The 12,815-nt window shown below is 34.9% G+C and overlaps 2 protein-coding genes across 6 annotated transcripts in view; one reads left to right on the top strand and one right to left on the bottom strand.

Annotated features, from left to right (window-relative positions):
• Positions 1 to 12,815, top strand: part of LOC144770793 (uncharacterized) — a 315,531-nt gene that overhangs the window by 4,092 nt on the left and 298,624 nt on the right. The gene's annotated exons all lie outside the window — the stretch shown is intronic.
• Positions 1 to 12,815, bottom strand: part of LOC144770792 (phospholipase A2 inhibitor 25 kDa subunit-like) — a 248,743-nt gene that overhangs the window by 36,800 nt on the left and 199,128 nt on the right. For all 3 annotated transcript variants that reach the window (XM_078655547.1, XM_078655549.1, XM_078655548.1), the window contains one exon: positions 3,500 to 3,643. In XM_078655547.1, the coding sequence (XP_078511673.1) occupies positions 3,500 to 3,643 (144 nt within the window). The remainder of the gene's footprint in view (positions 1 to 3,499; positions 3,644 to 12,815) is intronic.

The raw sequence follows: 12,815 nt of genomic DNA, 5'->3' as shown, positions 1-12,815 counted from the left end.
TTGGTTCTGTCACACAAATTTGGCAGACGTAAAGCATATGCTTTTCCTATGTCCTCAGGTTCATAGTTTTTGGAAACAAGTCTGGACACATATTAATATAATTTTCCGTACCCACAGTCCCTTTTCCTTTGTTGACATATCTTTAGTTAGTCTTTCCGATGATTGGAATTCACAGCTTTGTGATTTCCTTATCATTGATCTACTCATTGCAGTTATCTACCAACAGGTTACCAAATCATGGAAAGATATCTCCAACCATTCCTATCGTACTTGGTGGTATGGAGTGTGCTACAACCATAGGTTGGACAGAGCATATGTTCATCCCATCTCCCTTGCCATTAAAAGAGACCTCCTATGGTTACCTATTACTAATTTTCTTGATCTATGAGCACATGCCTCACAAACTCATGACCATCGAATTGAAGAAGTCCCTAAACCTCCATGAATACTATTTTTTTATGTATATACATATACATTTCCTTTTTTTTTCTATTTAGTCATTTTGCTCAGTTTCCCTATATCTTTTACATTTGTTACTTTGAATCTTACTCACATTTATACAGTAGTTATGATATATTGATATCTGATTACCCTTACCCTTTACTCCTTCTTGTTTACTTTTCTCCCCTTTTCATCTCTATTACTTTTGCATACAATTTTTTCTTATATTAAAATTTTCTCATTATATTGTATTGCATTTTATCTTGCATAAATAAACTTTCTATTAAAAACAAAAAAAAGTTGAACACTGAAACAACTATCAGCATTAAGCATATAAAGTGACTTCACATGTTCAACCATCACCTAGGAAATCATTAGTATGTGAGATTTTAACCTGTGGATAGACAGTGTAATGATAAAACCAACCCCAGAACTGATCAATACCATGAACGCTTTGGGCTTTACGCAAGTGTAATAGTCCCTAGCACACTGCGAGTCATACACTGCACCTTGCAGTTACTTAGTAAGAGCAATTTTATCATTCAGGAACAATTTGATATCTTGCAGTAGCTTCAAATGAAGCAGGACACATTTGGGCAGGTTTGGGCATATTCTTTATGTGATGAGAAATCACCGAAAGGCTGGTCTTGTTGGTCAGGAAGCACCTTCTGTTCAGGCTCTCATCTATATTGGCAGCTCCCATGATATTTTCATTGTGGATGTGGTTTGAGGCTCTAGTCTGTAAGATCAGTGTGATCCAAGAATTTGTCGGTGCTCTTGATCTGTAGTGGTAGCTCTATGTCCAGAGTCTGTAAGCTCTTGCTGACTTGAGGAATAGCTCTACTAAGATGGGTGAGATCATTGAAACATTGTAGGCCTGATTTACCAAGGTGTTGCATATCTTTTGTGCTCCATAAGGGGGCACAAGTGCAATGCAAAACCAAAGTGAGGTTTATCGAGCCCCACATCTCTACATTGCTTGGCCCTGCGGGGCTTGATAAATCTAGAGTAACACAAGGTAGCACAAATCGCTGCCATGCTTCCTCTGCATTGGGGAGGTGTTTCATGGGTGGAGAGTGGGTGTTCCCCCGCATCCCCCCATAGATTTTGGAGCGTTCAAAGTTTTACCTTTAGTGGTAGACCTGGAAATGCGTCAAAATGCTTTGCCTTGTCAAGTAAGGTGTAACGTGGAGAAATAGTTTATTTCTCCTAATTGTTTACTCTTTCTACATATACTGCATTCTGCAGAATAGGTAGAAAGGAAAATGTCTCACAGGATTGTTTTTGTGGAGAAAAGTGTCTCTCCCTGCACAAAACAATCCTGCCTACAACACAGGCTCCCTTGCACCATGACGCAAGAGTGCCTGCATTGTTGTTAGGCAGCCAAAAGTTAATGATAGATATGGAGCATAACAGCTCTTTTTCCTTGCTTTTCATGCATCTCAGCCAGGTTCCTGCTGTGGCTGTGGTGCAGTGCATTGGGTTAACGTTTGATTAATCTGGCTCTTAATTTCCCATATTTCTAGAAAAATTAAATCACAGAGAATCTGTTTTGGGGGAATGTGGCGAAATGAAAAACACTAAAAGGTAGAAGTGAAGGAAATACTGAATACATTTTGAAAAAAGATAAGAGGCCATGTCAAGATGTACACCCAAATCAGGACCTTAGCTATCAATACAGCATCATGGCCCAGAAGAGTGAGGTGGCCCACTCCACTCTCACTTGTTGCTGTTTTTAATACCAAACCAGGGAATGGGAGGGGGGTGCAATTTCCTTGATTGCATTAAGGCTCATGACATCCTTGCTACGCCACTGACCAGGATTGTTCCAACTGCATATCATTTTATTTCTACCAGGATTTTCTTTGTGCCAAAATCCTCAGAAATTGTTTTTTATAGGAGTATATCAGCATTTAACTTCTTGCAAAGCCAAGACACATTAGCATATTTCTTTGAAATTTGTGTTCAGAAAAACCTCTCCCAGTTTTCCAGATTTATCTAAGGGAAACGACTTGAGACTTTTTGTCATTTAGACAGACAAACAGGTGGGGGCAGCTGGGAGAATTTGCCTGCGTGTAATTTAGCTCATTGCAAGCCTGCTTTGCCACTGGAGTAATCGAACAACTGTAACAGTTGGATATGTCACCGATCAACTTATCATCTCTTGCCATATTTCCATACTTGTGAGCCAATGGTGCGGAACAACAGTCGGAAGGACAATTAACCATTGGCTTTGTGTGGGCCTCCGTCACCATGAGATTTAGGGCTACTCCCATTTGAATGTAGGTATCTGGTATTTACAATGATACATGTAATGGTAAATCTTGTACAATATGATCGTCAGGTCTGGAGCGGGTCCACTCAGCCTTTCATCCTTCTGAGGTTGATAAATGGAGTACCATTGAGTTGGCTAACAATAGACATCTGTTATTCAGCGCCAAGATACCCATCGCAGTGAATGTGCACTTTACAAATACATATATTATTAAGTTATAAAACAGAAACTAGACCGAAAGAAGAGGGTTCACTGTCCAGGGTGAAAGACGAAGAAAGAATCAACATGTGAAAGGGGTGGTATCTTCTATGAGTTTTCTTATTACATTATGATGCTGTGAAGTATGGAATGTTGTTTTGTTTTGAAGCATATTTTTAAATCTTGCTCTCATTGTTTAAACAGGTTTGACCTCCTGATAAAGGGATGAATCAACATCCCAAGATACATTTAGCTTGGGGCGGTTCATGAATCTTTGAAAAATGACAGTTCAATGATGTTGTTTGATAGTGATGACTAAAGATAGAATAGTCTTATCCATTTATGGGATCTCGTCTTTATTTGGAACAGGTATGCAAACATATAAATAGTAGTCCAATTTCTTTGGTGGTTTACGGATTGGAATTGTACTCGAAAAAGGAGAATAATTACTTGTGACAAGTTTGAAGCCAACTTAAACCAATCTAGTTTGGGCTAAAGTGAGAGATACAACAGCCAATGAACAAGCTGCAAAATGAATTATTTGTACCTCATCTGAAGTGATTTATGACCCTACATCTGACTCACCTATAGTGCTTTTTAGAGCATAACGGATGCACTTTGTCTCATCCCCGCTGCACGTTATGGTGTCCTTGGAGTAACAGGAAGTGGAACTTAAATCAAGGCATGAGTGGCAGGTCACATTGGTTTTAGTAGTTTTCGGGGTGGGCACTGAAACAAAAACAAAAAAAACATTCATTAGTGTATTACATTTTCTGCCAAAGTTTAAAGAATGTGTGCTATCAAGGAAAGGGTCCAGTACATAATTTGAGCTGGTGTTTGCTGGTTCTCTTCCTCGGCACTTAATCCTCAACATCTGCGCTTATTTATGTCCACCACCTGGTGGTGCTGTTTGGTTATTTCTGAGGTGAGCACAACAGCATCTTTGACAATTCAACATACATAAAAAATAATACTGCCGTTATATTCAGGCCTTTCTTACAGATTTAGCTGGCCTGGAGTAGTCGAAATGGTTAGTAGTTTGGTGGTTAGGAGTTAAGTTGCTACTGGCATTTGGCAGCGTTGGTATGGGCACTGGGTGGTGCAAGCAGCAGGGCCCTACTGAGAACTATTGTGGTACCTGACACTTAACCTGTTTTGCATCAAACTAAGCACTAAACAGGTCAAATACACATGAATGGATATGCCTCCATAAATTAAACTTACTTGAGTATCAGGGTAGAAACTTTGTAGAATTGAAAAAAAGAAAAATTATCTGCTTTATTTTTAATGCATGTGTAACTGAAGACGCAACACCACAAAATGTGGAGTAACTATGATGTTTGTGGTAATTACAGGATGCAAAACAGATCAAATACATTTCCACCTCTAATAAAATATGAAATATGGTCTGGGTTTGAGGCAAAAACAGAGTGTTCCTTTGTATATCACACAAGTAGTAAAACAGTAGTACAAGATTGGCTTACTTCGTTCAATTATTATAGGATAAATCTTACATTAGTGTGTTGTGGGAAAAAACTTTTGCATCATTTGAACCCTAATTTTGTCCTGTCTGTGAATATTATCCCTGCTAACCAGTAAAGTGTCTGTGTTTTCACTTTGACAATAGTTAACTCGGGTTAATTGACACATTTACCTTACCTGTAAGTCTCTAATAAATGGAGTAGACAATGCAACTAGGTCCTGGAAGTTAAATGCCACCTGTGGACTGCAGCACCTATTGCACCACCCACAAAGTGAGTCTACAAAACATGGCTCAGGCCTGTCATTGTAGCTTGACTACTGCAGTGTAAAACCTACAGTGTAACCTGCCTAAATACCCCTTTCTGACAGACAGGCACCTCCCTTTTGAATATCACTAAGTCACCCCTCTATATGCCATACAGCTCACAAAGTAGGATGCATGGTATTTAAAAACGCATAAGAAATATAGAATGTATTAAAAATACTAGAAATGTAATTAAATAATGAACATAATTAAATAAACCATAATTAAAATAATGTAAAAAAGCTTAAAATATAAAAATAATAAATGAAATGTAATTTTTTATATAGATTTACTTAATATTAATAAATGATTATTAATCTTAATTATACAATATTTAGAACATTAATAAAATACATTGACATAAATATATAAATAAAAATATTATATACATATAAAAAAATATATATATAATAATTAAATTATTTAAAATAAAAAATGTATGATAATTAATAATGAGTGCAACAGTAGTGAAAACGTTGGTTAGCGTAAGGGTAAAAATTACTTTTCCCACTCCAGAGAGTGCAACAGTAGGGAAAGCGTTGGATAGTGGGAGGGTAAACATTACTGTTCCCACTCCAGAGAGTGGAACAGTAGGGAAAGCGTTGGATAGTGTAGGGGTAAAAATTACTATTCCCACTCCAGTGAGTGCAACAGAAGGGAAAGCGTTGGATAGCATAGGGGTAAAAATTACTATTCCCTCTCCAAAGAGTGCAACAGTAGGGAAAGCGTTGGATACCGTAAGGGTAAAAATTACTATTCCCACTCCAGTAAGTGCAACAGTAGGGAAAGCGTTGGATAGAGTAGGGGTAAAAATTACTATTCTTGCTCCAGTGAGTGCAACAGTAGGGAAAGCGTTGGATAGCGGGGGGGGGGGTCAAAATGACTATTCCCACTCAAGAGAGTGCAGCAATAGGTAAAGCGTTGGATAGTGTAGAGGTAAAAATTACTATTTCCATTCCAGAGAGTGCAACAGTAGGGAAAACGTTGGATAGTGTAGGGGTAAAAATTACAATTCTCGCTCCAGAGAGTGCAACAATAGGGAAATAAATAATTTAATATTAAAATAAGATTAAATGAATTATCAATACCAATAAAAAATTATTTTAAAACTACTGACCAATTAATAACAATTATTTACCAATTAAAACATATTATTACCAATTAATACATAATTACCAATAAATATTTAATTATCAATTAATCATCAATACATATAAATAAAAATAAATATTAACTTTATTACAATTAAATTACTTCCCACTCAATTCCCCTATAAACCCACAACCCGCTCAAAATAATGAAAAATAAAATTAATATAATTATCAACTAATCAATTAATACAAAATATTTACTAATTTATAAAAAATGATTACCAATTAATAAACATTAATGACCAATTAATAATTAATTATCAATTAATTAATTATCAATACATATAAATAAAATGCAATATTTAATTTACTATCATTAAATTACTTCCCACCCTATTCCCCTATAAACCCACAACCCGCTCTTAATAATAAATAATTCAATTAACAGAATTATCAATTAATCAATTGATAAACATTCATTACCAATATATAACATTTAATTTCCAAATAATAATTAATTATCAATCAATTAATTATCAATATATATAAATTAAAATTAATATTTAATTTAATATAATTAAATTACTTCCCACCCTATTCCCCTATAAACCCACAACCTTCTCTGGAAGTAAATTAAGCAAAAATTAATTTACATATCATACATTACTTTAAAAAAAATTAAACATGCATTAGAAAAATAATACATAACTCGAACACATACACTACCATACATAACACTAAAAAAAATCCATATTATGGGAATATATATTATTAAATTCGATATTGTTGGAATCTATATTATAAAATTCGATATTGTGGAATTTGATATTTCCTATCCCAATTTCGATATTCTTTCCTATCTATATTTTAATAATTTGATATTCTGTCTATTCTATATTTTTGAGTGCAGCAATAGGTAAAGCGTTGGATAGTGTAGAGGTAAAAATTACTATTTCCATTTCAGAGAGTGCAACAGTAGGGAAAGCGTTGGATAGTGTAGGGGTAAAAATTACTATTCTCACTCCAGAGAGTGCAACAATGGGGAAATAAATAATTTAATATTAAAATAAGATTAAATGAATTATCAATACCAATAAAAAATTATGTTAAAACTACTGACCAATTAATAACATTTAATTACCAATTAAAACATATTATTACCAATTAATACATAATTACCAATAAATATTTAATTATCAATTAATCATCAATACATATAAAAAAAAATATTAACTTTATTACAATTAAATTACTTCCCACTCAATTCCCCTATAAACCCACAACCCGCTCAAAATAATGAAAAATAAAATTAATATAATTATCAACTAATCAATTAATACAAAATATTTACTAATTCATAAAAAAGATTACCAATTAATAAACATTAATGACCAATTAATAATTAATTATCAATTAATTAATTATCAATACATATAAATAGAATGCAATATTTAATTTACTATCATTAAATTACTTCCCACCCTATTCCCCTATAAACCCACAACCCGCTCCTAATAATAAATAATTCAATTAACAGAATTATCAATTAATCAATTGATAAAAATTCATTACCAATATATAACATTTAATTTCCAAATAATAATTAATTATCAATCAATTATCAATATATATAAATTAAAATTAATATTTAATTTAATATAATTAAATTACTTCCCACCCTATTCCCCTATAAACCCACAACCTTCTATGGAAGTAAATTAAGCAAAAATTAATTTACATATCATACATTACTTTAAAAAAAATTAAACATGCATTAGAAAAATAATACATAACTCGAACACATACACTATCATACATAACACTAAAAAAAAATCCATATTATGGGAATCTATATTATTAAATTCGATATTGTTGGAATCTATATTATAAAATTCGATATTGTGGAATTCGATATTTCCTATCCCAATTTCGATATTCTTTCCTATCTATATTTTAATAATTTGATATTCTGTCTATTCTATATTTTTGAATCGATATTCCGTCCATTCGATATGTTGGAATCGATATTTAGGGTATTCACCTAGAAAAACAATTAAACCAATATTTTTTATAGTTATTGAAATCCAATTTAATGGTGAAGTCGGATTTTAATGAGTAATAAGGAAAAGTAACTTTTAGAAAGTTACTGTTACCTTGCTTGAAGCTCCTGGAAGCTAATTTGCATTATATTTCAAGCATCTGCCCGAGATTTACTTAGCTTTTAATGAGGTGTGAAATTCATCCCAGAATCCACACAACAGACCATTTTGATAGACAAATCAACCTGAATGGGCAGGAGCAACTCCTCTGAGCTCAGGTTAGTTTAGTGACTTTGAGGGGTTGCTTTGACAAGAAGCATTATTGCTATGCCATGTTATTTACAATAATATAGCACAAACAAATAACCCTCAAGAGGGTCTCTCAGTGCTAATGCACTCTAAAGCAGGACTGCAATGCCAAAGAGAATTAGAAGAGGTTTTGAGGAATTTCTTGAAACGAGCAAAGTCTGGACAGGTTTGTATGTACAAGGAAAGCTTATTCCAGTGATTGGGAGCCAAATATGAAAAAGATCTGCCCCCATACATGACAGTATGAATACAGAAGGGGTGAGGTAAGGACTGCCCACTGGATCTAAGGTGGGCCTGGGTGCAAAAAACGGTATCTTCTTCCAATCGATAGAGAGGACCATTTCCAAAGAGGTCTGTGTGTAAAAGGTAGAGGAGTTTAAAAAGAGAGCACTTTTTTATTGGAAAACAATAAAAAAAAATCAGTGTGGGCTCTGGTGGGAAGCAGGATAGCTAAAAGAGCTTCATGCCACAATCATAAGGGCATTTCCTTTGTCTAGGTGACTTATAAGAAAGTTCCTGAGGGATGGATTTTCTAGACTGAAGAGGCTGTCATTGAAAAGGTCTCCTGACCAGGTGCATAATTCCAAAACAGGACCCAAAGATGGAATTTACTTGTTCTTTCATAGACAGCATCATCTATCAGAATACCGGGAATTCGAACTACCTATTTTGGCCCCAGTTCCAGCGGACACTAGTCTTCAGACCAGATTATTGCTGCTTGAGTTGGCCAACCACACATCCTAAATAGAAATCCCCTTTCTCACACCGGTCTTTGTTAAAATCTCAATTATTCATTTATATAGAATCAATACAAATGTTCTGTGGAGTTGCACAATCATTTTTTCTATTGTGATACAAAAATAGTTCTGTAATATAGAATTGGGTAAATCAGTTGCAGCTGGAATGATATTTGTTCCTTACACAAATGTACCTGTCTGACATGACCTCTGATGAAATGGTGCTCTTTCTTTTCCAGTTTCTCGGGTCACTTACTAGTAGACTTTACCAATATTGTAACAATATTTGTTCTGGTGTGGCTGGTGTTGGTGAGAAGCTTCATGTAACAGAGCTAGAGGGAAAGTCAAAATATGTTTCTTGCAAGTGTTTCACACTGCCTAATTCTGATTGGTTTATTCTGTGTGATCTTGTCTACTGTATTGCATGTATGAAATATTTTGACTAAAACCCTATTCCAGTGCTCTTTTTGGATGTGGAGTGAGCCGCTACCTATTGACCTTAGGAGGGAAATCCATGTCGGGTTGTGTTCCCTCTTTATACTTTGTATTTTTCTGATCTGAACCTTACTGAGTTTTTTGATTGATTCTGTATTCTAATTGAGTTTTGAACTGATTGGTTCTAATATTTGATTTCTGTTTGGTTAAAAAACTGAAATTTAACCTTTAAGCCAAAACTTTCCTGATCTGTCGTTCTTCTAGGACCAAATGGGGTCTATGTGTCTAAATTGAACTGCAGTTTAGAGTGCTTTAAAGAAAGATAAGTCCAGCAAGGAGCACCAAAATCCTACTGGGATTAACACAGCTCCCGGTCCATTAAACGTGCATGGATATTGAGGCTGAGCGCAAAGCCACTAACTCGCCACCTGAGCTTTCTTCAGAAGGCTGTGCCACGGGCACAAATGGGCATCTTGTCCCATTAGCAACAAAAGAATGTAAGGGTCATATGTACAAAAATCTAGAACTGCGATTTCCTAATTGCACTGCTTACCGAATTGCAATTAGGAAACAGCATTTCACGTTGCAATAAAACTTTCATCTTTTAAATAGTGATCCCTGGTGGGTCGCAAATCGACCTACCTCATGATTAATTATGAGGTGGGTCGCAGTTCACTACCCATTAGGAATGGTAGCCTTTACAGTGATGGTGGCCTACTGGAGTCAGTAGAATATCATGTCTTTGGGGAGACGCACGAGCGCGTGCTACAAGATGGCCGTCGTGTAGAGAGCTCCGGCGCACTGGACCTGTTTTTGGGCTCAATTATGCTGATATCTTGTCACAAAAGCGGCGAAAATGGGGTCGCTTATGTATTTAAGCTGATACCTGTATGGTGAGGTGTTTATTGAAGATTTCTACGATGGTGGGCAGCTTTCTTCATCCATCTGCTTCTGCTTCCAGCTCTGCTGACAGGAACAGCCAGGTCAGTCAGTCAGAAGGGCGGAGCAACACTTCAGGAAAGGGTCTGGTTTAGGCCTAGCCACTCCCATAACCCATTATAGCTGCTGCATCAGCTTTTTGTAAGGAATTCTTCTTCTTGTCTTAGAACTTTATTCCTTTTGACTATTTGTTTGCTACAAATTTTGACTTTGTCATTTAAATAAAATGGAAAATAAGAATGCTACTCCTTCCAAAAGAAGGCAGCAAGTTTAACCTCCACCAATTAAATCAAAGGCGGTTGAATCATCTGAGCCTTCATTATCATGAATTCTAGAGGAAATTCAAGCTCTTTGCATTAATACTGACTCTATTGCTTCAGAAAATAAAAATGTTCGAAAAGAAATGGCGAGTTTATCAATGAAACTTTCCTGATAACATCATTAAAATACATGATAATAAGTGTAAGCTTGACTCTTTCAACCCTCTTGTTGCAAAAATATCACCAATGTCTACACAACTTCTAGGCATGGAAAATCGCAATAGACAGTACAACCTGTGCATTTTTAATCTGCAAGAAGAGATTGAGGGTAATAACTGCAGGCTGTATTTAGAAAATTTGACTCCAGGCCATCTACAAATTAGATTTCCAGAAAAGTTTGAGATTTACAAGGCCCACAGGATTCCTTCACACCGCAATCCCAAGCATACTAAACCTTGTCAAATGATATTCAAAGTTCTTCGACATCATCATCTGGTTTTGATTCGAAAAGCTGCACGGGAGATTCCATTCTTGATGGTTAATAGGAATACAATTTTTATTCATCAGTATTTTGCCAAATAAACTAGTACTACATTTTGTCCTCCTAAAGTTTTTCATCATTTTAAATCCTTTTTTCATACCACCAAATTAGCGGACATTTGGTACTTACCTTTTCCTACTGACAAATGCTTTACATTTTTTTCTCATCCCCATAATTCACATTCCAGGATTGATATTTTTTTAATTTCTACTCAATGTATTCAATCTGCGACTAATCCCATGATTGGTAATATCAATATATCTGACCATGCCTTGATTTCCTATGTGTTAAATTTAACCTCCACATTATCAAAACAAACTAGATGGAGTATGACTACTGGCATTGCTCTTAACGATTATAATAAACCAAAAATCTTAAAGGCCGTTAATGATTATTTTTTGCTCAACCCTGAAAAATCCACTTCTATTGTCAATAGGTGGGACGCCTTTAAAGCCTATATTAGGGGTGAAACTATTTCTATTATGGCATACGAGAATAACATTTTTAATGCACATATCAGTCACCTTGAAAAACAAATAGCGAAATTTGAAAGACTTTTTATTACATCCAATGATCCTCAATTCAGAGTTAAGCTACAAAAGCTCAGATATGAATATAACTCGATCCTCAGTAAAAGAGCCGGCATCCAACTCTCCAAATCTAATGCTAAATTTCCTTTTAATGCCAATCGATCTGGGAAACTCCTCGCAAATTATTTGCGTATAAAAAAAGATATGACGCAGATTACCTCAATTCAAGGCCCTAATGGCAAAATTGCTCTATCCCATAATGATATTGTAAAATAATGTTTGGACTTTTATTCTACTCTACATAATAAACCAGATTTTCATGATACCTCATTAATTGATTCTTTCGTACATACTTGTGGTATGCCCGGAATTTCACAATAAGATAGGCTTGGACTAGATTCACCCATCACTACTGATGAAATTTTAAAAGCCATCAAATCTCTTCAACGGTAAACCAGCTGAATTTTATAAACAGTTCCAATTCCAACTTTTACCTTATCTTTTTCAACGTTTTACTATTTTTGTTTCTACAGGAATTATCTTAGGTTCTTTTTCTGATGCTTTAATTATTGTACTTCCCAAACCTGATAAAGATCCTACCCTTGTTTCAAATTATCGCCCTATATCTTTAATTAATCAAGACTGTAAATTATATGCTAAAATTCTTGCCTCTAGACTAGCCCCTATTTTTGACTCTATTATTCACCCTGATCAATCAGGCTTTAGGAAGAACAGATATTCTGCAAACAACACAAGAACCTTATTGCATGTAATTGAACAGAGTTCCACTTTAATTGCTCCCACAGGAATTATGGCTTTAGATGCTGAAAAAGCCTTTGATAAAATCCATTGGCAATTTTTATTTCGAACCTTACTATCATTTAATTTTGGTCCCTTGTTTATTAGTATGATTTCTGCCTTGTCTTTTGCTCCCACTGCTCACTTATTTATCAATGGCCAAATATCAAATCAATTTTCCCTTTTTAGAGGCACAAGACAAGGACGTCCCCTTTCTCCGATTTTTTTCTAATTGGAATTGAACCTTTCCTTAATTGTATAAGAAAAAGTGATAATATTAAAGGCTTCACGGTGAAGAATGTTACTATCAAAACCTTAGCTTATGCTGATGATGTGTTATTATTTATTTGTGATCCTATCTTCTCAATCCATTCCTTATTAGAAATTATCACAAAATATTCCATGGTTTCAGGTTATAAACTTAATATTAATAAAA

This window comes from Lissotriton helveticus, chromosome 7 (assembly GCF_964261635.1).
Source record: "Lissotriton helveticus chromosome 7, aLisHel1.1, whole genome shotgun sequence".
Lineage (NCBI taxonomy): Eukaryota > Metazoa > Chordata > Amphibia > Caudata > Salamandridae > Lissotriton > Lissotriton helveticus.
This window is presented reverse-complemented; position numbering and strand designations above follow the sequence as displayed.